At 39.9% G+C, this 27,862-nt stretch overlaps 1 protein-coding gene across 2 annotated transcripts in view; it reads left to right on the top strand.

Annotated features, from left to right (window-relative positions):
• Positions 1–1,241: 1,241 nt before the first annotated feature.
• The window catches only part of LOC149084587 (uncharacterized), a 112,259-nt gene continuing 85,638 nt past the window's right edge, over positions 1,242–27,862 (top strand). For both annotated transcript variants that reach the window (XR_016192993.1, XM_089235009.1), the window contains exons 1-2: positions 1,242–1,557; positions 24,713–24,787. Coding sequence is in view for 1 of the 2 variants with exons in the window: in XM_089235009.1 (XP_089091135.1) it covers positions 24,763–24,787 (25 nt within the window). In the remaining variant the exon portion in view is untranslated. The remainder of the gene's footprint in view (positions 1,558–24,712; positions 24,788–27,862) is intronic.

Raw genomic sequence — 27,862 nt, 5'->3', positions numbered from 1 at the left:
ATACGACAGTGATGGTCATTAGAATGGACACGTAAGTGATTAGTTTATTGCTGGTTTCTGAGGATCTGCAGACGCAGCGAGCCCCAAAAGAAACGAGTTTCAATTGTTTTGACGGCCATACGTCCTTTCAGATCCCCCCCTCTTCCCCCGATGTTTTTAGCGTTATCCCCAGAGAGTAAGAAATTCCACGCACATTGTAAGCATTTGGAGGTAGGCCTACTGGTCTGTTGATAAGAGACACAGGGTATTCACAGTAAGTTCTTTCAATCATTTTCTATCGTGGCAGTGCTTTGCTTGCTGTGTCAGATCCACCGTTCGTCAAGTATACGAAAAGCGCTTTCTCTTAAAAAAACCGGAAATTTTCGAAGAATTCGATACGAATTTTAAATTAATGACGAAAAGTTGATGATCTTCCAAAACGATTGAATATCTCTGTTTCAGCGTTCAAAAGATTATAAAGCAGAGGAACAAAATCAAAGGCCAACCTGCTTGTTGCAAACCACCGACTGCCAAAAAAGTGAGAGTCTGAGATGGGAAATTTTCCCAAGTTGTGAAGATTTTACTGGAATTTTTTTAACACAAAATGCCGCATCCCATAAAAATAATGTTCTGCTAAATTTTACTTCTTTTCTGGGGAATACGTCAGGATCACGTTAGTAAGTGGATAATTAAATTCTAACATTTAAAAAAATAACTCTTTAAACTCCATCATCCGAAAAAATGGCAAATTTAACTCTAGCTCCGGGAATGGATAGAAAAACTGCAGTTGCAACATCCGAAAATTGAAACGTGGGCTCCAGAAATCGAAACCAAATTTCCATGCTTCAAATTTAAACGGCGTAGACCTACTAGTCATTAACTTCGTTAACACAAATTAAACTTCACACGCAATCTCAATATTTTTCATACAATATTGCATTCATATTCACCGAACAATTATGTAAATATGTAGAAAGTCCCCCACCCCATATACACAGGGAGCAGCGAAGAGAGCGAGAGGAAAAAAAAACGATATAAAATAAACTCAGAAATAACCGTTTCGGGAGACCTCATCTACAGCATCCGTTAAAAAGGGCGTATCCCGAGCTCTGAAAATAGCTCCCGGTTGGCTACTGGGCGTTGGGAGCTCCCCGGCTATTGGCTCCCGGCCACCACGGTAGGCGGGAGCTTCCGATATCGACTACCAATAAGGAGCTGGCTCGGATAGTGGCTACCGCCAACCGCAGAGCTGCGCGGGGATGTTGTAAAGGGGGCCCCACGATGACGTCAAGTATGTATTTCTTCGGCGGAGTAAGTGCACTAGTTGCGCTGCTGGTTTGAGGGAACCGCACTGCGGTCAACCATTGAACAACCGAGTAGGGGGAGCGAGATTATAGTTAGGGAGAACCATTTTGTGCGGCTACCAGTTAACAAAATAATAATAATAAAAAAATAGAGAGAGGTAAAATAATAATAATAAAGGGACAGTGTGTGTAGAAGAGATATACAGAGGCGCTTCGAGCTACAACCGGGGAAGCGGACCTCCTAGATGTACCACACCCTTGCTTCTCTTATCAGGTAAAATGATTTTTAGTCCATATTTTTAAGTAATTGCTTTTAATTGGAGCTTTTTCGAAATTGTCTCATTGCCCCGAAAAATCTGAACGATATATATATATATATACGCAGTAATTCATTAATTACTCTATCGATCGGGTTTTTCGATTCCTTTTTGGAATAATTAATGGCAGTGGCGTAATAACAATCTAAATTTCTAGTTCTTGTTCGTAAATAAATAGAAATTAATAGGCATTTTCTTCTTGAATCTACGAAAATTGAGGGAGTCACGTTTGGTACCTCAAAAGGGGAAAAAACGGCGTTAAAACATCTCTCTCTAAGCAGTGGCTTTTTGTGCATATTTCAATGATTGAAATTCGTGACAGTGGCGTAACATGGATTTAGTGATTGAGAGAAATAAATAGATATCAGTCTTAAATTTTCCTCTTGGAGGATCAGATTGGTATTCAAACGGTACGACCACATGTAACCAGTTATGAGGTATGAATGATTTTGTGCATATTGCCGAATGGGAAAACATAAACGCCGGATACGAACGAGTCTGGGACTGTATCGACAGCTACAAAAAGGTCCCCTGATGATGCCTAAAATTTTGTGCAAATTTCAAGTGGTTAAAATTTACTTGATTTATGATCTCTGCAGTGATGATCTACGAACTCATAAAACTGACCAACATCAAAGTAAATCGAATTTCTGAAGAATTTTTAAAGTTTACAGTCTGGTTACTGTATAGTCCATAGTTCCTCCAAAACTTGTTGTTCCATCGCCCCCTTCTTCAGAAATTTTTTTCCTTATGCTCACCTCCATCTCAAGCCTACCCCTACCTCAAGCCATAGGATCCTTTGTCATACCCGTAGCTTCTATCCCCCTCGGACCATTCCATCGCCCCTACGGGAAACAATGGTATAGCCTATACAAGAACGATTCGCAATATATTTCGGCAAGTCGTTTGAAACTTTTGTATATTCAGATTTCAGACAATCAGTCAGAATTTCCGATATATTTGGAAACCATTCATGAGAGTGGCGTAAATTTCTAGTTCTTGTTTCCAAATAATAGGCTACTGTAGATATTTTTCTGCATTTTCTGAAATTTACATAAGCAGGGGAATAATAATGGTAGCTCAAAAAGAATAACTATACTAACAGTTATGAGCCGTAACTTCCTGCATATTTGAACAGTTATAATTCATGACAGTGGCGTAACATAGATCCAGTAATTGACAAATAAATAAATATATATCAATCTGCATTTTCCTCTGGGGGGATCAGTTGGTAGCTATTCAAAAAAAGTATGACCACATACCCTATGGTTTTGTGCATATATTGCCGAATGTGAAAAAAGCATTAACGCCCTGCAGGAGTCTAGAACTCTATCAGCGGTTTCAGAAAGCCCCCAAAGGGGGGGGGGGCAGTCTAAAATTTTGTGAATAGTTGAATAGTTCAGTGATTAAAATTCACGTGATTTGTGATTTTTGGAGTACTCTACTAACTCTCATAAAACTGATTAACATCAAAGTAAGCCCGGGATTACACTATAAAAGTTTTAAATAAGTGCTTTTATAAAACTTAAAAATGCAACCAATAGGCTTATTGTTTGTTTTTCCTCAAGTTTTGTTAAAGATCTCTTCAAACTTTTATAGTGTAATCCCGGCCTAAATCCGATTTCTTAAGAATTTCAAAATTTACAGGCTATATATATCCCATAGTTCCCCAACTTTTTTTTGTTCCTTCGCCCCCTTCTTCAAAACTTTGTTTCACTTATGTGTCCCTCCCCCCCTCCTTTTAAACTCGAGCCAATCCATATGATCCTATGCTATACCCGCAACTTCTATCGCCCCTACCCCCTGGACCATTCCATCTTTCCCACTATGGGGAAACACTGGTATTTGACATCGGTACCTCAAAAAAAGAAAAGTATAACTGCGTTAACAATTATGAGCCGTGATACAAATTCCTTACAGTGGCGTAGTATAAATTGAAATACCTAGTTCTCGTTGGCAAATAAATGGGCATTAAACATGCGTTTTCTAGAATCTACGAAATCCCACGGGAAGAATTTCAAAGTTTACAGGCTAATTATTGTATAGGCCTATGCAAAAAAGATTCACTATTTCGGCGAGTGATTAATACGTTTTGTACATTCAGATTTCTTGCATAGGCTACAGTTTTGGTTCAGTGTTTCAGAATTTGATACATGTATTAATACAAGTGACTTGGCAAAGTTAATTCAAGGTGGAGATAAGCGAAAATATCAATAAGAAATTCATAACAATATACATATTTTGTTTGTAACAGATTCAATATTACCGGTCGATAAAGTTTAAAGGTAATTTAAAATATGAAAAAATTAGAATTAAAAAATTATTGCATGGCGTACCTTTCAATCATAAAATCTAAACTGTATTTTCAGTAATCTGAATACACAAATGTTTCAATCACTTTAGCCAATATTTCCTTTACATAATTAGCACGTAAACTTTTAAAATTCTTCAAAAATTTGATTTGTTGTGATATTGCTTGGAAGTAGTCAGTTTTATGAGTTATTAGAGCCAGGGTGGCAACTGCCACCGGGCGGATAAATTTAGGGGGGGGGGGCAGTTTTAGGTGGGAACAAAGAACACCGTTATAGAATTATCGAATTTTAAAGTTGTGGGTGGCGAAATAATGTTTGCCTCGGGCGGAAGAAACCCTAGTTACGGCCCTGATTAGAGGACATCTTGAACTTGGTGATCGTCAACTAAGGACCCCGGACGTGTGCCCGATGCTTGCGACCGATTTGTCGCTCTCTCGTGGTTTTGATTGGCACGCCCCATTCAAGTTGCATTTAAGAATTCGCATTATGCTAAATCTAGTTTTTAGCATTCTATCGATTCTAGCAATTATCAACATGGGTACTTCCTTCCGTGATCTTGTACGTCAGTGTTTCCCAAAGTGGACAATATCGTCCGCCTCCCTCGGGGATGATGAAATGGCGTAGTGGGTAACCGCTTCTCAACATTGCACGGAGCGCAAAAATGCATGCTTGTCCCGTTTGGCCATATACACAGTTTCGGGACCAGCCGAAGTATTCCTAGTTCAAGTTGGGGAATGTAGTGAGATATCTGAAATTGGAATCTCATTTTCAGGGCTGCGCCTTAAACAGAACCGGTTTCGAAATACAGTAGGCCAGAGGTTCTCAACCGGTGCTCCGCGGACCGTGCACCGGTCCTCGTGCACTCTCCAGGGGCTCCGCGACCGCTCGAGGAAAATAAAAAACAGTAGAAATTTTAAAAAGTAATTATAAATATTTTTAAATAGTAAAAATAAATCAGTAACTTTTATGAATAATTAAGAAATAGGTCTTACGGGGCCCCGCCATAGAATTTTGTACTAAAAAGGGCTCCGCGAATCAAAAAAGGTTGAGAACCGCTGCAGTATGCCTACGGTGGAACCTCACACAACGGGCAGTTTTCTGTTCGTCAACCAGGATCGCACTTAGGAGTGTGCGACAGGTGAGACCGCACCGGGTCACCGCTCTTTGCGAGGACCCACACTCACGGTATAAATTATTGGAGGCTTTCAACAATTCCTAAATTATTTCTTTCATTAGTTTTGAATTTCCATAAATTCTGAATTTTCATTGTGGTGCTGGAATTATTTCTTTCAATTATATTTAATTCATCGATTGTAAAATTTTCATTAATTTAGGGAATTGTTTCCTCTCATTAGCTCAAAACTACCTTTAGTTCTGAATTCTCCTCAATTTTTGAGTAACTTTGCATTGGATTGTGTGTTTAAAATTTTTTTGTATGTGGACATTTTACAGCATTCCCGTATATTCTGAAATAACGGACGCTGATCTCCCTCTCCCCGGGCAAAGGAGGATCCTAAAGATTTTTGGTGCCCCGAAATATTTAAGACGCACCCGGTCCCGCTATTATTTTCGCACCGTGCCCCATGGTGCGGTCTGCCGCCAACGAGCTTCAATGTATTTTACTGCCTACTAATGGACATTCCCTGTTAGTGGACGAAATTTTCAGTCCGTTAAAGAGAGGTTGCACTGTATAGAGATAAGCCTTTCGACCTACACTACAAAGCCTTATACGATAGCAACCATTCATTTTTGATTTCGAAGTTTGCTGTCTGGACCGTAACTAGGATTTTTGCCGCCCCCAAACTTAAAAATTCGATCATTTTACAACGGAGTTCTTTGTTCCCACCTAAAATTGCCTCCCTTAAACTTTGCCACCCTCGGCAGTTGCCCACCCCACCAGTTGCGGAAAACTGATCTAATGTATTTGCGTATATATGTATTGACATGATCATCATCATGCCCACCTCCCTCAGCAACCATCGTGCCCCCCCCCCAGACTTTGAAGTCTATCTCCGCCTATGGTTACGGCCGTTCAATGTGCTCCCCACAGGATCTGACTTTGACTTGATGGGGACCCTGGGCAAATGAGGTATTTGGGGCAGGGCCGTAACTAGATGCTTGGTCAACCGGGGCAAGCGCGCATTTTGACGCCCCACTCGTAAAATTTTGAAGAAGTTTCAGAATGAAATTTGCGCCCCCTCGGGTCTAGCACCCGGGGCATGAGATCCACCTGCTCCCCCCCCCCCCCGTTTGAGGCCCAGATTGCGGGTACGCCCTTGACTGTGGGTGAAGAGGTTTGGTACGTCCGTCAGCAAATACAGTGCATGTTGTTTGTTGTAAACGCATCGAAGCAGGGGGATATGCACTATTTTAAGTGATAGATGAAATGTAAAATTCTCCAATATTACAATAAATGCTTTTTTTTCGCACTCTCATGTGATTGATTGATCGATGACCGCTCACGCCAGAGCACTCTCATGTGAGCAAAATCATTAATAATGTAATCAAAATCTAATTTTTGAGTTATCTCAGCTTCAATACACAATAAAGCAAAAGAGATGACAGTCTTTCTTGTAAAAGTAAGTTTCTTGTAAAGACAGTCTTTCTTGAAAAAGGAACTTATAAATCAATGGGAGAAAAATAATTTCGTAATTTCTGATTTAAACCCAGAATTAATTAATTTAATCAGTGATTGATCAAAAACTATTCAGCATTAGTGATGAAGATTTAGGGAATACTAATTCCCAGAATTAGTATTCCCTAATTTAGGGAATTACTAATTCTGGAATTATTTTGTTTCCGAAATTCAATAATTATTTCTCGTTCAGTAATTCTGAAATTTCACTAATTCTTGAGTTTTTCCATCAGTTTGTTCCGGAATTATTTCTTTCATCACAATCCGCAGAATAATGACACTTCACCATGAAGATTCGAGGATTTCATGTTGCTCAACATGTTGTTGCTTTCTTGCAATCGTTTCATAAATCGTTTTACGGTCAAAAAAAATGTGAAATTGAGGAATCGACTGTGATACATTAAAACATATTTTTATCGCGGAATTAATATTGCAATAGCTGCATGGTGAATGCTGTGTAAAGTCTATTACTGATTGGCATAATATTATAATTGATATTTAACAGCGTTTACTAACAATGGGCAATAGTATGATGCGATTTAGGGATAATTCTTTGATTTTTCAAAATTTTACCTAATAAAATGTATAAAAATTTGAGTAAAACATATATAAAATTTTTAATTTAGGGGTTTATAAAACATTGGGCCCGGGGCAAATGACCATGTTGCCCATACAGAAATATGTGACCTTGGTGCCCCATGTTCTACGTCCAAAATAGTAAAGGTTGTCCTCGGAATCGCGGAACTGACTACGCAACTGCTAAAGGCTTCACGGGATTTGCTCCTGAGTATGATAAAAATAAGTATGATAAATATGCGAACTGCTGGTGCCATATCTCTGGGGGTCCTTGGTTTACTCTGTGTTAGATCAAAGATACCACTAAGCACTAATTAAGAAACACTGGTCTAGACCTCTATGTAGCATAATCTTATGATCATAATGCACTATTGTGGTTAGTAGTTAAAATCTTCAGACCACAAAACTGACTGCCTGACTGAGTGCTCTGCATTATTTCAATGAGTTGGCCTATCCGACCCTTAAGCGGCTAACTCAGTCTCTCGGAAGGCTGAATTTTGGATGGATAAGACCACAAGCAATGGTTATTGACGTTATTATTGATTGCAGTAGAAAATAACCCTTTTCTTCATAGTATTTACTATCACCCCAAAGTCTATTAGTTTTCAAAATTTGGTCCGGGTTTTCCTTCGTGGATCCGCGCGCAAAGTACTACTCAGGACCAGGCTCTTCAACGCTCGAAGCATTTTGCAGTGGCCCGCGGAAATAATTTCAGAATTTATGGGAGAAAAATAATTTCAGAATTATTGGAAGAAATAATTTCAGAATTAATGGGAGAAATAATTTCAGAATTAATGAAAGAAATAATTTCAGAATTAATAGAAGAAACAATTCCAGAATTAATAGAAGAAATAATTTCAGAATTAATGAAAGAAATAATTTCAGAATTAATAGAAGAAATAATTTCAGAATTAATGGAAGAAATAATTTCAGAATTAATGGAAGAAACAATTCCAGAATTAATAGAAGAAATAATTTCAGAATTAATGGAAGAAATAATTTCAGAATTAATAGAAGAAACAATTCCAGAATTAATAGAAGAAATAATTTCAGAATTAATGGAAGAAACAATTTCAGAATTAATGAAAGAAATAATTTTCAAATTATTCAAGGAAATAATTTCAAATGTTTCGCAATTCTTGAAAATTAGATTAAATTAATGAAAAATATTTTCGAAATTATCGGAAATTCATTTTTTTAATTACTTTATTATTAGTAGAAATTCGTGTTTCAGAAGTGATTAAAAAAATAATTTCAGAATTGATGAAATTCATATTTAATAAAAAAAATTGAGGGAAATTTTTATATTCGATGAAAAATAAATCGGAACCGGTGAAAATTCGTATTGAATGGAAAAAGAAGTGTCACGATAAATAAAACTATCCAATAATGTAGGGGCCCCCGTTGTGCCCACTAATTAAGACAACACGGTGAGTACCTAAATAATGCAGTAGGCCTATGCCCTGTGGGCCCTCAGGTTTCATGGAAATATTTTTTTTGGCCCGCGATGTCTCAAAGGATGAAAAACCCTGATTTAAAGGTTGTTTGCGGGATACATTGCAGAAACAGAAATTGGAATGAAAATATTTTGAGTATGACTTAGCGCGTGAGGTCCCTTCTCTCCCCTTCGATCAAAGTTTGATTGAAACTTACTAGCACACAGTGATTTGGAAGCTGCAGTCGAAGAAATAATGATTGCCGTTCAACCCAGGGCCGCAACTAGGGGAGAGCAAGCGGATCTTGTGTACCGGGCTCTGGACGGAAGGGGGCGTCGAATGCACCCTTTAACTGCTTCTTCTATATCGCACGTGGTCGCCAAAATGCGTTCTTGCCCCGGCTGAAAAAGTATCTAGTTGCGGCCCTGGTTCAACCTTTTTTTAACACGTTAAGTGGTGAGGCTTTTTTGTCCATCAGCCTTTCTATTTGGCCCACCAATAAAGGGGAAACGTTCACTCATTGTCAATGAGCTATTGTATTTTTTGGCAATCATTATGACTCCCGCCATACTGTGGGATGCCCTTTCTTCAAAGTGGTTCACCACACAGTTTGAATTTCGGGTAAAAATGGCCTGGAATAACAATATTCGACACCGTCATGATGGGTATGGGTTATGATGGCCCTGGTTCAATGCGTAAATTTATTGAATTCTGAAAAGTAGTAAATTTTTTTACCCACCGCATTTCTCTTGAAAAGTTTTATTTCTTCACAGCTCTCTGCGGACACCCTCAACCAGAGGCGGATTTAACGGTGGGCGCACCGGGCCCCGATCTCTAAAGGGCCCCGAAAAACCAAAAAATTCACACTTTTTGCTAATTTAAGGAGCCCGATATTTTCTTTTGCGCCCAGGGCCTCGACCGACTTGAATCCACCACTGCCCTCAACCACTTGTCGTCACCTGATCAACTGTGCCACCTCTCCGTTGAATATCCCAGCACCACGAGGGGGTCACCATGGCCCCCAAGGTTGAGAAACACTGCTCTAAGCTATTGTATGCTAGAAGGAAATCTCAATATTCCAATAGCTTTTTTTTTCTCAATGCACAATATCAGTTGCAGCAAAGTCTCCATTGTCGATTATTTCTCAAGGTTAGTGATCGGAATGGTACCTCAGAGGTATCTCGACACTATACCATACGTATTAGTAAGAAATCGACAACATGGCATTATTATTTATCAACGCTATCAATACACCTGGGCTTTATTTATTATCTGCTGTCGAGAAATAGGTTTTAACTGGAGGTTTATTCTGCAGGCAATCATAATGAGATTAAAACCAATTTTTACTTGGTCATTCATTGCTTGTGTCCCTACCTTGGGCAAGAGTTCAGTGGACTTCTTTGGAGTTCCCGGGTAGAGAAGTTTCCTGTGGGCCCCATATTTTGCTGGTAGTAACAGCTCACATATTTACATACTTACATACGAAAATCATAGCACCAGATTTCATCATGTAGGTCCCCTACGGACGTGAGTCCCTGGGCTGTGGGTACATGGCAAGGCACTAACTGGATTTTTTGTAAGGGGGATGCAAACATGATTTTGTCACCTCCTCATAGTAATTTATGAGTTTAGTATGACATTTTTGTTCCCTCCTAAAATTTGCTGCCCTCATACCTAGCTCAGCTGGATTCTCTCTGAAAGTAGTCACATTTTTTCCCCCGACATATTTCACTTGAAAGCTTCATTTCTTCACCTCTGTGCCCCCGTTCAACACTTGTCGTGGCTTCTCTTCGATGTGATTTTTACCCGTGGCTCCCTTAGAATAGGCCTATCCCAGGACCGCAAGGAGGCCATACGACACCAAGCTTGAGAGACACTACCTATAAATAACCTCACGATCCCAGTAAAAATTCCCCACTCAATATTGCATAATATCAGTCTTTGCAAAGTCTACATTGTCGATTATTCCTCGAAGCCAGTGCTTGAAATGGTGCCTCGGAGGCGTCTCGACACGATACAATACAATATAGGTAAGAAATCGACAGCGACATGTCGTCATTATCAACGCTATCAATACACCTGGACTTCTTTTTATTATCTGCTGTTGAGAAAGAGAGAGAGGTTTTTAACCATTTCTGGAGGCAATCATAATGAGATTAAAAGCCATAAGAGAAGAGATTCGTTCTAGTGTGAGAAAGCGGGGAAAAATAACATACCCTCGTTATCACCATCTACAGAATTTTATTATTATTATTATTTTAGCCTTCTTCACCTTCCAATTTTTCTTATCATTGTGATAACAGCAATAATAAAAAGAAAACGAAGAGAAAATAAGGAGAAAAATAACATGATATTCTACTTTGCACATCCAGCTGCCTGTTGATGGTTCTTTAAAAGGCGTGAAAAATATCTACTGGGCGTCGATTGCCCAACAAATAATAAAAAAATAATAATAATAGTAATAATTCTGCCGATTATTTTCCGTTAAAAGCGTTGAAAATTTCCCCAGACCCGCAATAATAATTGACGTACGAGATTATACAGTGTATGCTTTCCTATTATGAAGTCCCATTATGAAGAGTGAAGTATTTTGACAGTGGTGTTGAATCATCTCATCACGGGGATTATCTGATGCCACTCGTTTTCAGTTATAAATGATAATATATTGCGGCGTGTAATTTTTTTTTTTTCTTTGACAATGGCGGACATTTTAGCGTAATTTTGAATTTTTCGTCTATTTTCTTATCACATTGAATGATAATCAATAACTATCTATCATAAGTACTTAAGGGGGATTTCACACTTTGATGTATTTTGTATAAAAGGCTGTGTTGGGCTTTCCCAGTATATGCTCGTTCGTGATTTGGGATCGATTCAGTGTGAGTGATTTTATTGATTGTTATTTATTTCTACCATTCTCTCGATCTTTTTCCAAAAACAGATGTCCTTAACCCAGGGTAAATGGGGAGATTTCAGGGGGATCCGTAAGCTTGACTAAGAAAACAACCCATTGTTCTTACGTTGCCATATACTGAATGATATTTTGTGAAGGGAGGGTCCTTGTCCTCAATTTTATTGGTGCAGGAGGTGCACGGACTTCCATGTTATTGACACAAAAGGTTGAGAACTCCTGTTCTAAAGGGTCTTGTTAGCTTGATTGTGACTGTATAAAAATTGAGGGTGGAAATTCTTGCTATAGCGATCCTTTGTTTATGCAGTGGGTGCAAATTTGAGCTACGTTTCTGATCATTTCACTGTTCTGATACTGTAAATCTAGGCTGGAAGGAGTATATAGCGTGAAATCCGGTGAAGAAGGTCATGATTCTTTTCTGTGTCTTAGTCATAAGTCGGCTCTCTGGAGCACCTTTAATTGCTCGACGATCATGTTCGATTCCGGAATCACGCGTCATAGATGGACTCAATGAAAAATTGTGTAGGATTCCTCATTCAAGTTGTGTGAAAGAATTACCACAGTGGTTCTACAAACTTTTGTCATCCGTGGCTCCCTTACCCAATTCGTGGTTCCCTGCAGCTCCCCGGAATAGATTGATGGATATTTTACTATACAAAGGAACCACGTACGAGCATAAATAGGCACGCAAATCAATATTTCCAGCTCGCCGCGAAGCCGCTGACGAAGGTTGCCGGCGCCCTTAGGAGACGTGAGGCACACTTTAAGAAACATTGGATTACCATCATGTCGATTTAAGTTTGTGCGCGCTAGTGTTTCCATATAGGTGTTCTTCTGATAACGGAGAATAGATTTGCTTCATTATGGGCAGACATGCGTTTTAGTAGGGACCTACCACCGATCCTAGTACTGACATAATTTGCAGAAATTATTATTCAGCTGTTTTTCCCAAGAGTTTCAAATGCTATATAATGTTGAACCAGATCTTAAAGAATGTTTCAATAACGTTTCGAAACCTCTATATGCTGTATGCACATCACATTTTCCTAACAAAAATAATTTCGATGTTATCGCAATTTGGCCATACTTTTTCTCTGGTGAAAAGTAGCTTATCTTAATGCGATTTGGCAGGAATTGTCAGTATCTGAAATTTACGAAAAATGAAATTTCAAGGTAATTCTAGAGATATCTGTAAAGGACATTCACCCCAATTTTTTTCTCTAATTTAAAATTTCCCCAGTTTTCAAGCATTTACAGACAACACTCGACCCAATTTCATTCACGCCAATGTTAAAACTATCTCAACATAACGACTCTCGTTCACCACAGGTTCTAAAATTTCAGTTTCTGTATTCTTTCACGCTCTTAGCCCCCACTAAACAAACATCACCGACCCATATCAAAAAGATCCAATTAAATAGAGACCCTTGGCACTTTTTTTTGTTCGTTTCTCTCTTTCTTATGAGTATCCGCCGAAAGACACACGCACATACTCATCATAATCAATCTCACCATTTCCAGAAAACTGTAAAAGAAAAAAAAACAAAAAAAAAAACCTGTAGAAAATCCAGAAGAAAGATCTGAAGTTATTTGAGCTCAAGCAGAGATTTCTCATCTTTTTCTTTCCGTTCTTTCTTGAGTATTAAGAGACGGACGGGGTCTAATAAAACAGCGAAAGAAACACCAAAGAAAACACAGCAAAGGATAAGAAAAAACACACACACATACTTATATAAAAATAGTGAGAGTAATTTGTTAAGTTCGCGGAGTGATAAGTGCACAAATTAATGGTACCACGAGTCACCATAAAACGAAGTTCCCCGCAAATGATAAAGGACTTGGAAATAGTGAAACACAAGGAGAGAGAGAGAGAGAGAAATGAGTAAAGACTAAAAATGTCTATTTCGAGAGAGAGAGCGGTGTTTTCTCGAGCAAGCAATAGCGACACACGAGTCTTATATATTTGTTGGATTTTTGTTATTTTATTATTATTGTTATCCCATGTTGTAGGACAGACACATTCGTACGAACGCACTTCTCTCCACGCGCGGACGATGAACATGATGAAGGCACGTACGGGGTCACGTGGCATGAGCACTTGATTGATTAGTGGCGTTGGAAAAAATTGTATGAATAACCCCCTCGGAAAAATAACAAAATAATAACATGAATTATGTGATTTTTTTTTTCTTCTTCTCCCTCTCGCTTTCTTTACCGGGAACTGCCAATTTTCGAGGTTATTTCACGAGAGGATCGAATCTCATGTTGGTCCCGATTTAGAATTACCGTGTCTTGAACGTGTATAATGAACCCAATGATATTTTTTTGGACGTAAAATTTAGGAAAAAGTTAGATAAATACTTTTATCCACAAAGAAGTCGGGAAGGGCAAAATCACAGGAAAATACGGTAATGTCCCGTATATATGGGCTACGTTACCGAGCAAGTTGGCAATCACATGTTAGAATTTTCTTCCAACTGTATCATAAGTATCAATAGAACAAGCGGACAAACGTTGCCTCAATGCCGATGAGCCGATTGTAGTAGAAGCAAAAGCGAGAAATGTGTCGTTATATCCGAGGTCGTTGCCTTTTCCACCGACATTATAAGCAAAAGGTTCATTAACATTATTCTGAATTAAATCAGCTCGGACACCAATAGGTGACTTTATAGCTAAGTCATCATTACAACAGAGGTCGATTGTAACCAAGTCTGATGGTATTTCGACATGTTCGTCATGGGATGCGTCATCGACTATAAAGAAGAAAATATCCGTTGACGGATAATTATGATAATTATGGAGATTTACGACTTGCTAGGCTGAAAACTTCAGCTGAATTTATTTTGTTTAATCATAAGTCCAGCGTAACCGAAACTATTCGGATCGTGATACAGATACATCTATTATACTATCCGTGCATAAGAATACCCTTCCTTTATTTCTGAGAAACATTTTTTTTTTGGCAAAATGGTTCCCTGTACACGTTGAAGTACGGCAAATTTAGCTACGTTGATAAAACGTACGCCTACGTTGTCGACGTATGCCTACGTTCCGGCTGTGCAAGTCCGGGGGTTCGAATCTCGGTTCGGGCATGGATGTCTACTAACACACTTAACAAATTCCCCCTGGACATATCGTAAAGATCACTTGGGAAGACGTGATGATGCGAATTATTTCTCACTTATTCTCGAATGAAATCAAATTTGGTTTTTCATTTATCGTTTCGAGTATGTGATGGATATTGACCGGTGTTCTGAACTCCCCTCGGGGTAAAGGGCTCATATCCCTCGTGGGACAGAGCCTGGGCCACGACTGGTCTTACAGTGTTCTTAATTACCACATCCAATGCCTCTTTGCTGAAAAAATTCACACTACTTAGTGGCAAATAAGCTCCCACCCCCCCCCCCCACCTCAAAAGAAAAGTAGGTCCTATAGGCCTACAATAGGCTTCAGAGGAAGTAGAAAGCACACTATTACCAAAATTTACGCAACACTGAGTCGTGTGATTTCTTTGTGAAAAATGCACATTTCTGAAATTCAATTATAACCAAGGAGTTATTGCTGAAATAATAGAGATTATTGAGTGTTATATAAGAGAGATTAAGTAAAGCATTGTTTTATTCGATCAAAACGTGATATGTGATGAAACTACATTGATTTTTTTAGAGGCTATAGTAGGTCTATATAAAGATGAAAACTTTACCGGGATATAGAAATGGAATCAGAAGGCGTTTGGTATCTGCCAATTTCCTCGAGGAAGATCCCAATTTCGTACCAACGCTAGTTTCATATGTAATTTGCTTAATGCGATCATCTTTGATGACAATGAACCTGTGATCTGTAACTTTCAATTAACTTCAACTCATGGCTGACAGTTGTTTTCTTGTGTTCAAACACAAGGAGCTCATTTCTTTGAATGAGCCGAGATATTAGCGAAACATTTAAATCGTTTAACACGTGACTTTCATTTGCATAGATTTTAGTGTTTTACTGGACCAGATTGCAGCCACAACGCAAGTTAGATTTTATGAAGACATTGAAGAGTACCTACCATAGCATTAGTCTTAGTAAGGAACAAAAAGACAGGTATTCTTCCAGAAATTAGGGCCCCCAATTAACTACTATTTATATATATATTGCTATGGAAAACTATACCCCGACTTACATGAATTCGACTTAGTGGTTGTCTCGTCGGTCGGTCCCACTTGTCGCGTAACTTCGGGGTATCACTGTATCACGATCCGAATAGTTTCGGTTACGCTGGACTTATGATTAAACAAAATGAATTCAGCTGAAGTTTTCAGCCTAGCAAGTCGTAAATCTCCATAATTATCATAATTATCCGTCAACGGATATTTTCTTCTTTGTAGTCGATGACGCATCCCATGACGAACATGTCGAAATACCATCAGACTTGGTTACAATCGACCTCTGTTGTAATGATGACTTAGCTATAAAGTCAACTATTGGTGTCCGAGCTGATTTAATTGAGAATAATGTTAATGAACCTTGCTTATAATGTCGGTGGAAAAGGCAACGACCTCGGATATCACGACACATTTTTCGCTTTTCCTTCCATTACAATCGGCTCATCGGCATTGAGGCAACGTTTGTCCGCTTGTTCTATTGATACTTATGATACAGTTGGAAGAAAATTCTAACATGTGATTGCCGACTTGCTCGGTAACGTAGCCCATATATACGGGACATTACCGTATTTCCCTGTGATTTTGCCCTTCCCGACTTCTTTGTGGATAAAAGTATTTTGCTTTTTCACGGTTTCTTTTTCAACAAAGCTTACTTAAATTCACAATCTTCACTAGAATCAGGGATAAAAGCAAGGCAAAAATTATGAATTGCGTTGTAATGGGTAAATTGCGTTATAATAATCATACGAGTAAATGAAATATAAATCTCACATGTTTGTCATGTTCAATTTTTTTTCGTGAAATACAGTTTGAATTACTGCAGACTGCATTAGTCGCCAAAGGTTATTTATAAGTATTATTTGGCGATTTCGCTATGTATTTATGATTTCGATTTCCCGTATTTTTAACGATTAAAAATTTGTTCAACTCGATCTTATTGACATAACTTTATGCGCAGCTTTTGATTGCATCTAATTATTCGTCATCTACTAGAACGACGGAAGCGGTCAAAATGACCGCAAAGCTACTTTGACATGCAATTACACCAAAACGGTCTATCTCGTTTCTTTGAAATTTCATGACATTTCTCACCTTGTTGAAGCTCATAAATTTCCGAAACATAAATGTCCTAGGTTTCTTCAGTTTAGTGGTGAAAGTTCTACCTAGAACGACCATATAGGACCGCTATAGAGGTATTTAACTAATATGATTGCTAAACATATTATAGACATGCTGAAAGGGATAGTCTTCTCTCACGCGAACAATTAATATTGACGAAACACATGTTCCATCCATGGTTTTTACTTTTTCCCGGTGTTCATTTTGTGCCATTCAAAGGTTAACTTTTGAAGAATCTCGTCGTCGTACGTTATTCAATTCATTTAGCGTTTTTATTGAGCTTTGCGTTTTTACTGCATTGCATTCGCTGGTACAATGTCGTACCGCTTCACGAAGTGGCCAACTTTGGGCTTTGGCAGTAACAGATATATTGTTTTAAGAGTTTCCGACGAAGAAAAATAATTTATGTTGACATTTTCCTATTGCAGTTATAATGACTGCGGCCGTCGTTCTATGTCAGGAGTCCTCAACCTTTTATTCTAGCCGTAAGCACAGCCTGTACCTATCATCAAAAGAAGAGCACCCTAATGACAAGTTTAACATGCGAATGCATGAAATGATTTTAATCCTGGAATATGCTTTTTGCAAGGTGATTAATCGGGACGTTGATCAAGTGCTCACAAAATAAGACACGGGCATAGAGCACTCTGTATACTTCAGGAAGCACCGTGGTTCTCGCGAGCAACGGACTAAAGATGCCTGTTCTAAGTAGTTCGAAATTCCCGTCGTTCTAGCATTAAAATAGTTCTTGAAAACGTTTAACTCGGTTCTAACGACAACTCAGTTACAACGACAAAATTTCACAAAATCTTTCATGTCGTTACTACCGAGTTTGACTGTATTTTCAACTTCGACTGTGAAAACGGGCTAGAAAAGCCCTAGGCATTATTCAGATAACTGAATTGGCTCTCACCTAGACGCGATCTAAGCCAAATATAGACAGTCTACAGATCTTACTAGGGAATAAATAATGTTAGAAGTCTCTCTTTCGTGATCCACTAAGGATGAGAATGCGTAACGGCAATTTAGGGTGCCTACGAAGTGTCTCGGAATCGGAGAAGGGTGATGCGAACACAAAAAAAGTTTGAAAATCCCTGTGATGGGCCAGGCCCTGTGCTTTTTGCACACCACTTCGTTGTTCCTGAGATACGAAGTGCTGAATTAACTTTCTTCGATTTCTCTGTATTTCATTTCTGATATGAATTTTCACGCAAATAAAATGCTCAAAACACCCTGCAAAAAAACCCTTACGGATCGCGCCGGTCCGTGGACCAGAGGTTGAAAGGAACACCGGTATTGACGATGTATCTGGTAACCGCGAAGGCATAGCCTACTTTGTCCTAAACATGGCCCCCTCCATTCTGGAGCAGAGCCCCTAGGATAGGATCTTTGGCGGGCCTCCAAGCCGGACTTTTCACGGGCCCTTCTTTAATGAATTCATAGCATGAAAAAACAAAAAAATGACGGTAATTAACCCAGGGCTGGTGCCCTGTCAGCCCCACCCTTGTGGGGGACCATGAACAGTACTCAAGATTTTCTTCATTTTTTAGTAGGGGGGGGGGGGTCTTCAACCATTTTTGTGTGAGTCTTGATCACTGTTATCAGTTTTTACTTACTGTATAAGCACCTATGTGGTGACTGTTCTAGGCAAATGGGATGTTTCATGCCTGGTTCAGTTACTGGCAACTCTGCTAGGTGCTGAAATTCGAGTCAGCATGACACCTGAGAGGGGGGGGGGGGTCTTATTGGAATGTTAATTGATTTTTTTTTTTTTTGAGATAAAGGTCCTTCATTGAACACCCTTGAATACTTTAGTAGCCTACTTCATTGATCACTCTGGTGCTCGTCAGCAAGCAGGTGATTGGAGATATTCACGTTACAGCAATATTTCCGTCACTATCGATTTTTTCTTTTTACGCTGAACCTCCAGGTGACCCGAAAACCTGAAAGAATCTGATCGATTGCCCCATCGTGAATCCGTTCTGAGAAACGGCTTTCTACACCAGAATTTATAGCAAAGTTTTCTTAATTTTTTACGTTCATGATATCCTGGAACCATGGTGCCCACAGGGGCGGGGCTGGCGGAGCTTGGAAGCAATTCCCATCATTTTTTGCTTTTTCACTCTATAAATTAATATAGAGAGGGCCCGTGTAAAGTCTGACCGGGGAGAGCCAGCAAAAGATTCCAGCCTAGATGACCTCCCTCTTGGGACAGAGCCTGGATCATGTCTGGTCTTACAGTTACAGCCTAGATGACCCTGCTCCAGGATGTGTGGCCATGCCTTGAACATCCTTAACACTTAAGGATCTCTAAGCCTTCAAGTAAGGCTTTCGTATATTTATTTAATAGTCGGATTCCATATAACGTATTCGTTATGAAAGAATTTCATGATTAGCAGTATAATGTGATACCGTAATGTAAATGACACTGGGGTAAAACCAAGGCTGGACTACGCTGGAATGCAGGTTTTCACACGGCCAATATCATAAATAGAAATTTCGGAGCTTGGAGCTGTAGTTTAAGGCGAAATTATTCCAGACGTTTTGCCGTCATCTGCGGTCAACACCTTCAGTGAAGATGAAGTGATCTCTTCGGTTCAGAGTAGAATAATTAACAGCACTTATTTTCCAGTAATCCTTTGAGGGGGAAAAACTGTGCATTCCTGGACTTATCTTTCTGTATAGGACCATTCAGCAACGTATAACAACAAGGACGGGGCTAGGGTTGCTACGGGACGTGGAAGGCAATTCATGCTTTCCACTGGAGTTTGAATCACCAGTAATATCAACAACAAACTAATCGAGGATATCAGAGTTGATACAACGGTATAAAAAGGAAGTAAAAAGTTGCGTATCCGCTTTATGCGTATTTTACTGCGTACACAAGCGAAACTTTCTCACACCACGATCGTATCTCGACGGCATCTTTTTTTCAACTTTTTGCTCCTTTTATTGCGGGTGATTATCATTGTTTTGTTAAGAAGGAAGCCATCTTATCGGTTGGTCTTGTGACGGCTTCTTTTCATGTTTATTAAGGAAATCCAAAGGAGTGCGTATAAAATGGCGTGGGTAGCGGCGGAACAGTTTGCATATTTACTCTGGTTGATAATGGCGAAAAAAAAAAAGGAGGGCTTCCTTCCTTCGCTTCTGGTGACGTCCTTCCCCCCCCCGACACAATCGTACATTTTGACTTTCACTGGTTTTTGTGAGATATCACGCGGAGGTTTCACTCTGTATTTTCCCACCGACTTCATTGATGTAACTGTTCTCAGGGAAACATTAAAACGTTAATAGGAGATTTCAATGTACAATGTAAGTCAAAGGTACTCAACATTTAGGAGGGTGCGGCCACTTTTCACTGGTTTGAAAACGTGATCTGGAGTAGTGCAACAGGTCACTTAACCCCTTGACTACTAACGTCCCATGAGCATCGCACCAGTGACCGCGACTGGAACGTGTATGACCACCCGAGGTTTGAAAGCAGTTTCTATGAAAAATTTAAAGCGATAAAATTTGCTTTATTTGTGACCTATTTTGCTCGTTTTCATTAAATAGAGTCAAATTCGTGAAATGAGGAATTAGTTCGTAGTCACAAAGTGATCTATAAATGTGTCGTGAGTCACTTGAGTGATTTGTAAATGTGCCTCGGGTCACCTAAATAATCTTTAACTGTGTCGGTGACCTCTTAAGTGATCTGTAAATTCGCGACAGGTTACTTATGTGACATGGAACTGCGCCGCAGATCACTTAGATGATCTGTAAATGTGCCGTGGGACACCAATGATTTGGAACAACGCCGAAGATCACTTAAGTGACTTAGAAATGCGCCGTGGGTCACATAAGTGATCTGAAAATGCACCACGGACCATTTAAGTGCCCTGCAACTGTGCCGCCCATTACTCAAGTAATATGTAAATGTGTCGTGGGTCACTTACGGGATCTGGGAATGTTCAACGGACCACTTACGTGATCTGGGAATGTTCAACAGTCCACTTATGTGATGTGAAACTTCACAGCGGGTCACTTGATGATCTATCTATCTATATTCCACCAATTTCATTAGGTTTAAGGCCGCTTACCGCATCAGATGACTCAGAGGTCCACATTTGACCCGAGAGCCATGGGTTGAGCATTTTTGATGCGAGTACAGTGGTTCGCAACCCCTGGTTCCTAAGAGGGGTCGTCAAATCAATTAAAAAGGGAGGAGACACGACAAGTGGTGAATGGGGAGTCACAGAGAGCTGTGAAGAAATAAAGCTTTCACTTGGAATATGTTAAGAAAAAACTTCTGAAAACTACTTTCAGAGTCCAGCAGAGCTGTAGGGGAACCAGGACCATTTTGACCTATGCTTGTATGGCCCACTGAGTACATGATGAGGTCTGGTATTGTGATTTTTTCCAGTGTAAGTAACTTATGTAAATTTTTAAGATGTTACTTCCAGCTGATTATGGGGGTTTTCTAAATCCGAGGCGTGAATGCGAGCCGGTCTCCCATTTGAAAAAAAAGCAGACTTTCAATACGATAACATGAAAATTCAAGTATTCGTCCATTTTTCACTTCAGAATATGGAAGACAGATGACAGTACCAGTGGGTGTATAACACGAAACAAGTGTAACTTATAACGACAACATAAACACATTAGAGCCACACGTACACTCAGAACACACAAGACGTTTTTAGAGCCTGCATGTAACCAATTAGTTAGAAATTCCTCAGAGGAATGTTCGAGGTACAGTATATGCAAGTAGCTAAGTATGGGGATTTTAGAATATCACTTAATCCGGTGACCTTTGCTGGTGGGCCATGCATAGACCCACCCACCCCCGTCACCAGGAAGGAAGTTCACTGTACCTCACTGTACTCACATAGTCCGACCAGGGTAGGCGTGGACCCATGGTGATGTCTCGGGAAGGGCGATTTATTGTATAGTCCGTTGGATCTCGTTCCATATTTCACGTATACATATTTCCCCCCGCATACTTCGGCTTTTGGGAGGGTTGATTCCCCATTTGGATCCGTGCCTAGCCAGCACCTCCTAGAAATAGAACAGCACCTCTTATAGATAGAAGGCCTCTGCACTGTTTGCTATATACGTCATTCAGACTACCTAGCAAGTTTACTACATTTTGAAACACAGCATCCTATTTCTTTTTTTCTTATTTTGGCGAAGATTCTTCCCGATTGGCTCACAAATGCACCATAGTGATTGGATGTGGGGCATAGAAATCGCCAATTCTGAGCCCGATCATTTCTTTTCCTCACAACGATGATACTTTCTTTTCCTCCCAACGATGATACTGGCTCGAGCAGGGAATTTTTTTTCCCCTGAATATTCTGAGGGAAAATGGACTACTTAATGACGTCACACGCAGAGTGTGGAGGCCTTTTATCTCTAGGAGGTGCTGGCCTGGCCCAGGGTTCCAGAAATCGATCTTTTATTTATAAAATTTTTATTCATTATAAATTTAGTGTTTTGAATAAATTAAATTCAATAAGTAGAAAGGATGGTGCTCCTGGATGATAAGGGGCAGGGGCGTCGGAACTTTTTCGAACCTGTGGGTGCCCGTCTTGAGATTCATATAGGAAATTTCGATTTTTGAATCAATTCTGTGGGTGCTCGAACCCGCTCTACAAACTTCCGTGGGTGCTCGAGCACCCACAGCACCCCCGGCTCCGACGCCACTAATAAGGGGAGTCCTGGGATAAGAGGGGGGGGGGTCATGAGAAGGAAATACTGTATGTTCCATAAGGGGGGGGGGCATGGGCCAAGGGTGTAGCGAGGGGGGATTTGAGGATGTCCCCGAAATGTGAGAAAATGACCGAAAAGATGGCCAAATCTATTGTTCTATCACTCCCCCCCCCCCGAACGAAATTTCTGGCTACGCCCCTGCCGTGGCTTAAAAAAAAGGTTGAAAACTACAGATGAACGGCATAGGAAAACACCGTTTCTACCGAAATGAACGGCACCTCGTCCAATCAGCGCCTTATAAATCTTGCACGTGAATCTATCCCTTCTCTTTCGAGTATTGTCCATGTGTTGGTACAGTTGGGGGATGGTGAAGTAAGGGCTATTTGTCCATGAAGAAAGTATTAAAACTCTCTTCTATATAGGCTTCAGAGACATTAACCACATCTCGAGGAGGGTTTTATTACCCGTGTTAATGGTTCGTCATCGCCCGCCCGAGGCATGACGGAGGTTCGTGCCGTGAATTCTATTAAAACCCGCCAAAAAAGTAGATCTCGCAGGGAATTATTTGTTTTTAAGGTATTTTTTCCTTCCTTCTACTTTCGATGTCATTCGATTTACCATTTTAAAGCCATGTTGGGGGTGGGGGGGGGGATTAGGTTACGTTAACTAATTACATTGTCTTATTCCGTGTATATATTAGCATTACTCTGGATTGAAATCTATATGTTACGGTGAATGTGATGGCGTGAATGAATGTGAGAAATCGGTTATTATGCATAATAACAGATTATTACGTATGTCCGCCAATCGTATTGGTAAGTGTGATAAATTTATCGCTTTTGCAGGCGATTATAATAGTTATAATTAATGCATAATACCCAAGTGTCATTGGTGAATTCGATAAACATTAAAAAAAAATTTCCATATGAATCTCGGAAGTTTATAAATTTCATCGAACCCCGATATAACGAATTCTTATTTAATGAATTTCACGATACTATGATTTTTTTTTTTTTTTACTTTTTGACTTCAGTGCGAATCTGTTAAGTGGGAACTTGTAAAAATCCGTTAAATCGAGAACTGCATGGATTTCGTTAAACAGTCGACGCTCCATTTTACGAACTGCACGTATTTTATGAACTAATCTTCTTTTCCCGAACCTTTAAACGTCTTTCCCATTTACGAACTTTCCATTTTACGAATTATTGGGTTTTGGGGCACACGGGATCTCTCGTAAAAACGAGCGTCGACTGTATCAAGGTACGGTCGAGAAATTTCTTAAATGAGAGTTCATTATATCGAGGTCCGATTTCAAAACTCATCGAATAGGAGTTATTTTGGGGATGTGTTAAATCCGAGTTCATTACGCCCCGTTCAGACACAGCTCATATCAGTAGGTCTACTTATCATGACAATGCGACAGATTTATAATATCCACCAATACGAAATAGTGATTATGGAAAATAACCGGCAAATGTGATGAGTTTAGTACGATTTATCCTGTTTTACCAGCGACGCTTGGCTATTATGCATAATCGAAGGTAAAACTGATAAATTCCCTGAGAACTGAGGCAGGGATTACATCATAAAAGTTTGATAAAAGATCGTTTACAAAACTTGGAAAAAGAAAACAACCAATAAGTCAACTGATTACCTTCGCTCAAATGTAACCGATACTGCTTATTGGTTGCGTTTTTTAAGTTTTGCAAATGGACTTTTATAAAACTTTTTCAGTGCAATACCGCTGTACCAAAATGGTCGGAATTTTATGTACGCGGTGCGTAGTAAACAGGGGGTAGGCCTATGGCATTTTACTGGTGAACGGATTGAACTACATTGATCCTAAAGGTAAACTTAGAATTACAAAAAGTTTCCAAATAACTTTATAGTAGACTATTCAGATATGTCTCATGTTTCAAACGGGCTTTTTTTGTATTAAAAAAATTAGCTTCTTATACCGCCCCCGTGTGTTTAGGCCCGTAATTTGGGGGGGGGGCAGGGGGGCCGTTGCCCCACTCCTGGCTTTTGAAAATACACTACAAATGGTATATATATATACAAATATATATATATATATATATATATATATATATATATATGCGTACCTTTAATACATGCTCTTTGCCCCCCCCCCCCTGGAAAAAGTTGAAATGACGGCCCTGCGGTTTTTATTCATTTTTAAAGTTTTTACGGACTTTTTGCACACCCTGTATAACAAGTGGTTTTTTTTTTAACTTATCCGTTTATTTAATCATTATTTTTTCTATATATTTTGGTGTAATAGATATGGCCTAGCTCTGATGTGACTTATGTCCTACGCTGCCTTCAACAGTTATGCTACCAGTCGGCCCATGCCACGGTAAGTGATGGCTAAATTTGTATTTAAATCATGGATACATGTTAATATATTTGCGTCCAACATGTAATGTATCATCAGGAGGCTTAATTATTTCAGAAATAATACACTCAATCACTCGCTTCACAATTACGTGCAAATGGAAACCGATGTAGAACCTGCAGATAGATATTGATTTCCACTCAGTTTTCATGTATATATTCCATTAAAAATGTTACGCTTTAGTTTTTAAGTTGCTTTTATCCTTAAGAAATTCAACCAAGAGGGTATGGGTAGCAAAGTTGGGGGGGGGGGGGTTGTACTTCATTGGTTTTGAAACGTCTCGCGGGCCAATTAATTGAGCGATCTGGAAGAGAGCCGCCAGTTACTTCAGCGATATCTGCAAATGTATACTGCAGTTCAACCTCAAGTCATCTAAAAATGTGCCATGGGTCACATAAGCAATCTGTGGATGTGTCGCATGCCGCTTAAGTGATCTGGCACTGTGTCGCGGGCCACTCAAGTGTGGTCTGTAAATACGTCGCGGTTCACTGAAGTCATCTGGGAACGTGCTGTGGGTCATTTAAACGATCTAAGCCACGGCCCGCTCAAGTCTCCCTGGGACTGTGCCGCGGATCACTTAATTCATCTGAGAATGTACTTTGAGTTAATTAAAGTGATCTGTGGAAATGTGCCAAGGGCCTCTTAAGTCGCACGTAACTGTGGGCACAAATTAATTTTAAAAAAAAACATAATTTACTCGATGTTAAAAATTTTTTGGGCATCAGATGTGACCGATCCGTTAAATTGGTGGTAATTCTCGCCAATTGTCAACAAAATGGCCAAGCATTGCTTATAGGGGGACCATTTAAGTATTACGCGTCAGCATCGATGGGAGGAAGGGTGTTTCCCGATTTGCTGACTTTTGATGGGGGGGGGGGGTTGGATGATGCTTACGTCATCAACCAACCTTTATAAAAATATGAAATATTCTTAATAGCATCTTACTCGGTGCACCAAAAACGGAAGGAAAAAAAAACCTTTCGATAGTTATTGGGCACCTGAACTAACATTCTGCCTATTGATAGGTTCCCTACAGATCCACTTTAGTGATCTCTAAATGTTTGGCGGATCCTTCAAGTGCTCTGGAAATGTGTCCGGGCCGCGTAAGTGCTCTGGAACTGTGCCACGTCTCACTCGAATGATCCGTAATCATGCCGCGGATCACTTAAATAATTAGGGAATGTGCCGTGGGGGGTAACTTCGGTGATGTAGAACTACACTGGGGGCCGCTTAAGTGCTCCAAAACTATGCCGCATGTCTCTAAATGTGCCTCGGATCGCTTAAGTGTTCTGGGAACTGTATCGCGGGTTACTTAAGTGATCTGTGATTGTTCCATCAGCCTACTTCAGTGATCTGGAAATGCACCACGGGCAGCTTAAATGTTCAGGAATTGTGCTTCGGGTCCTTTAAGTGATCTGTAAATGTGCCGCTTTGTAGATTTTCCCAAAATTAGGTTTGAGGGAGCAGGCCACATCAGATAACCTTCAGAGCCACATTTGGTCCGCGGGCCAAGGGTTTACCATATGAACTTCTTTAAAAGAAATTTTGAGTTCTTAGCCTTCAAATAGCATTAAAACTAGCAGAAATCGATCATAATAACATATAAAGGCATTTTCTTTAAAAGATTTTAATTTAAAAAAAAAATAGTTTTTACATTAAAAAATAAATTTTCGTCTGGGGCGCACGGGCCCACCTGCCCCCTCCCTACACGTACGTCTTTGATCATCCCACCAATATGCGCTAGGAGGTGGGGGCAGTGCTTCCGAAATTTCGTGCGTATTAGCTTCCAGTTCCAGTGGACGACCAGAGTGGGTCCCCCTCGAACGCTACTCCGTAGACATTTCGCGTGTTGGTGCTTGGTGTTGAGCTGTGAGAGCCAGCCAGTCGTGCGTACCGCCAGGAGGCTCGACGGAGTCACCTAATGGTACAAATGTGTTAATTCCGTGGAAACGTTCCACACCATTCTCTGTTAAAGCGGCAAAAATAAGCATCACTAAAGTTTTTTTCAAGTGGACGACCAGCTTAATTCTGTGAACTTCTTGTGAAAAAACACCATAAAAATGGAATCATAAACGACAAAAAGGGGACCGTTCAAGTATTACGTAAGCAAATTTTTAGCCATTTTTGACCCCCTCTCCCCCGTCAGCAAAATTTCGTCATCGGCTCTGCCCCTCTGAATCCTAACTCATATTTTCAGAAAGGGTGGCTGATGACGTAAGCATTATCCAAACCCCCCCTTCCCCCCCCCTTGTCATCAAAAGTCAGCAAATCGGAAACCCCCCTTCCCATCGATGATGACGTAATACTTGAACGGGGCCCTAAAAGCGTGTCGTTTTTTTTGAGGTCGTGGCGTTTTTCATCGACGTTGTAATAAGCAAGATTTTCATCGACATTATTTCCTGCGGGGGGGGATATAGACCACACCACCAAAACGATCGACGCTGTAGCCGAGGTGTAGTTATAACCGAGTCCGCCAGCATTTGATGAGTACAACTGAAAATAAATGCTCGAGAAATGGCAACAAGAGATTCTATTCGATATTATAACATCGAGGAGAGGGATACGTATGAGAGTTAGAAAAAAGGACTTTTCTTAATTCGTCATTTACGACTCACGACTTGTTCAGCGCTAGAAGCTGCTGCTGCTGCTGCTATAAATACAGATGTTTATGTAAGATGTCTGCCGTCTTGACCTTTGAGGACTGAAAGGTCGATCCATAAGATGAAGAGCAAAAAAAAAAGTGACGAATTCCAAATGCGTTCGGCACCGACAAAACAAAAATGGAAAGTAAAAACTGCAAAAGAAGAGATAATTCGCTCCACGCACAAGTAAAGAACAGCATTTTTTTATGAAGGATATAAATTCTCAAGGCACGCCACCACCACCACATTACTTACTTGCTGTTTGTTAAATTCCTGGATTTGGCCAGAAAAAGAAAGGAAATTGTATATTTTTCTATCAGGGAGGTCCCCTTTAAAGCTCAGTTCTTCTTTTTTTTACGTATCATTCTCTTGGTTCTGTTCTGAGCGCGTTTTT

Source organism: Pholcus phalangioides, unplaced genomic scaffold, assembly GCF_987345545.1.
Source record: "Pholcus phalangioides strain wild (caught in Gottingen) unplaced genomic scaffold, Ppha-v1.0 ptg000008l_1, whole genome shotgun sequence".
NCBI lineage: Eukaryota > Metazoa > Arthropoda > Arachnida > Araneae > Pholcidae > Pholcus > Pholcus phalangioides.
The sequence above is the reverse complement of the archived record's forward strand: the minus strand, read 5'-3'. Positions and strand labels throughout refer to the sequence as shown.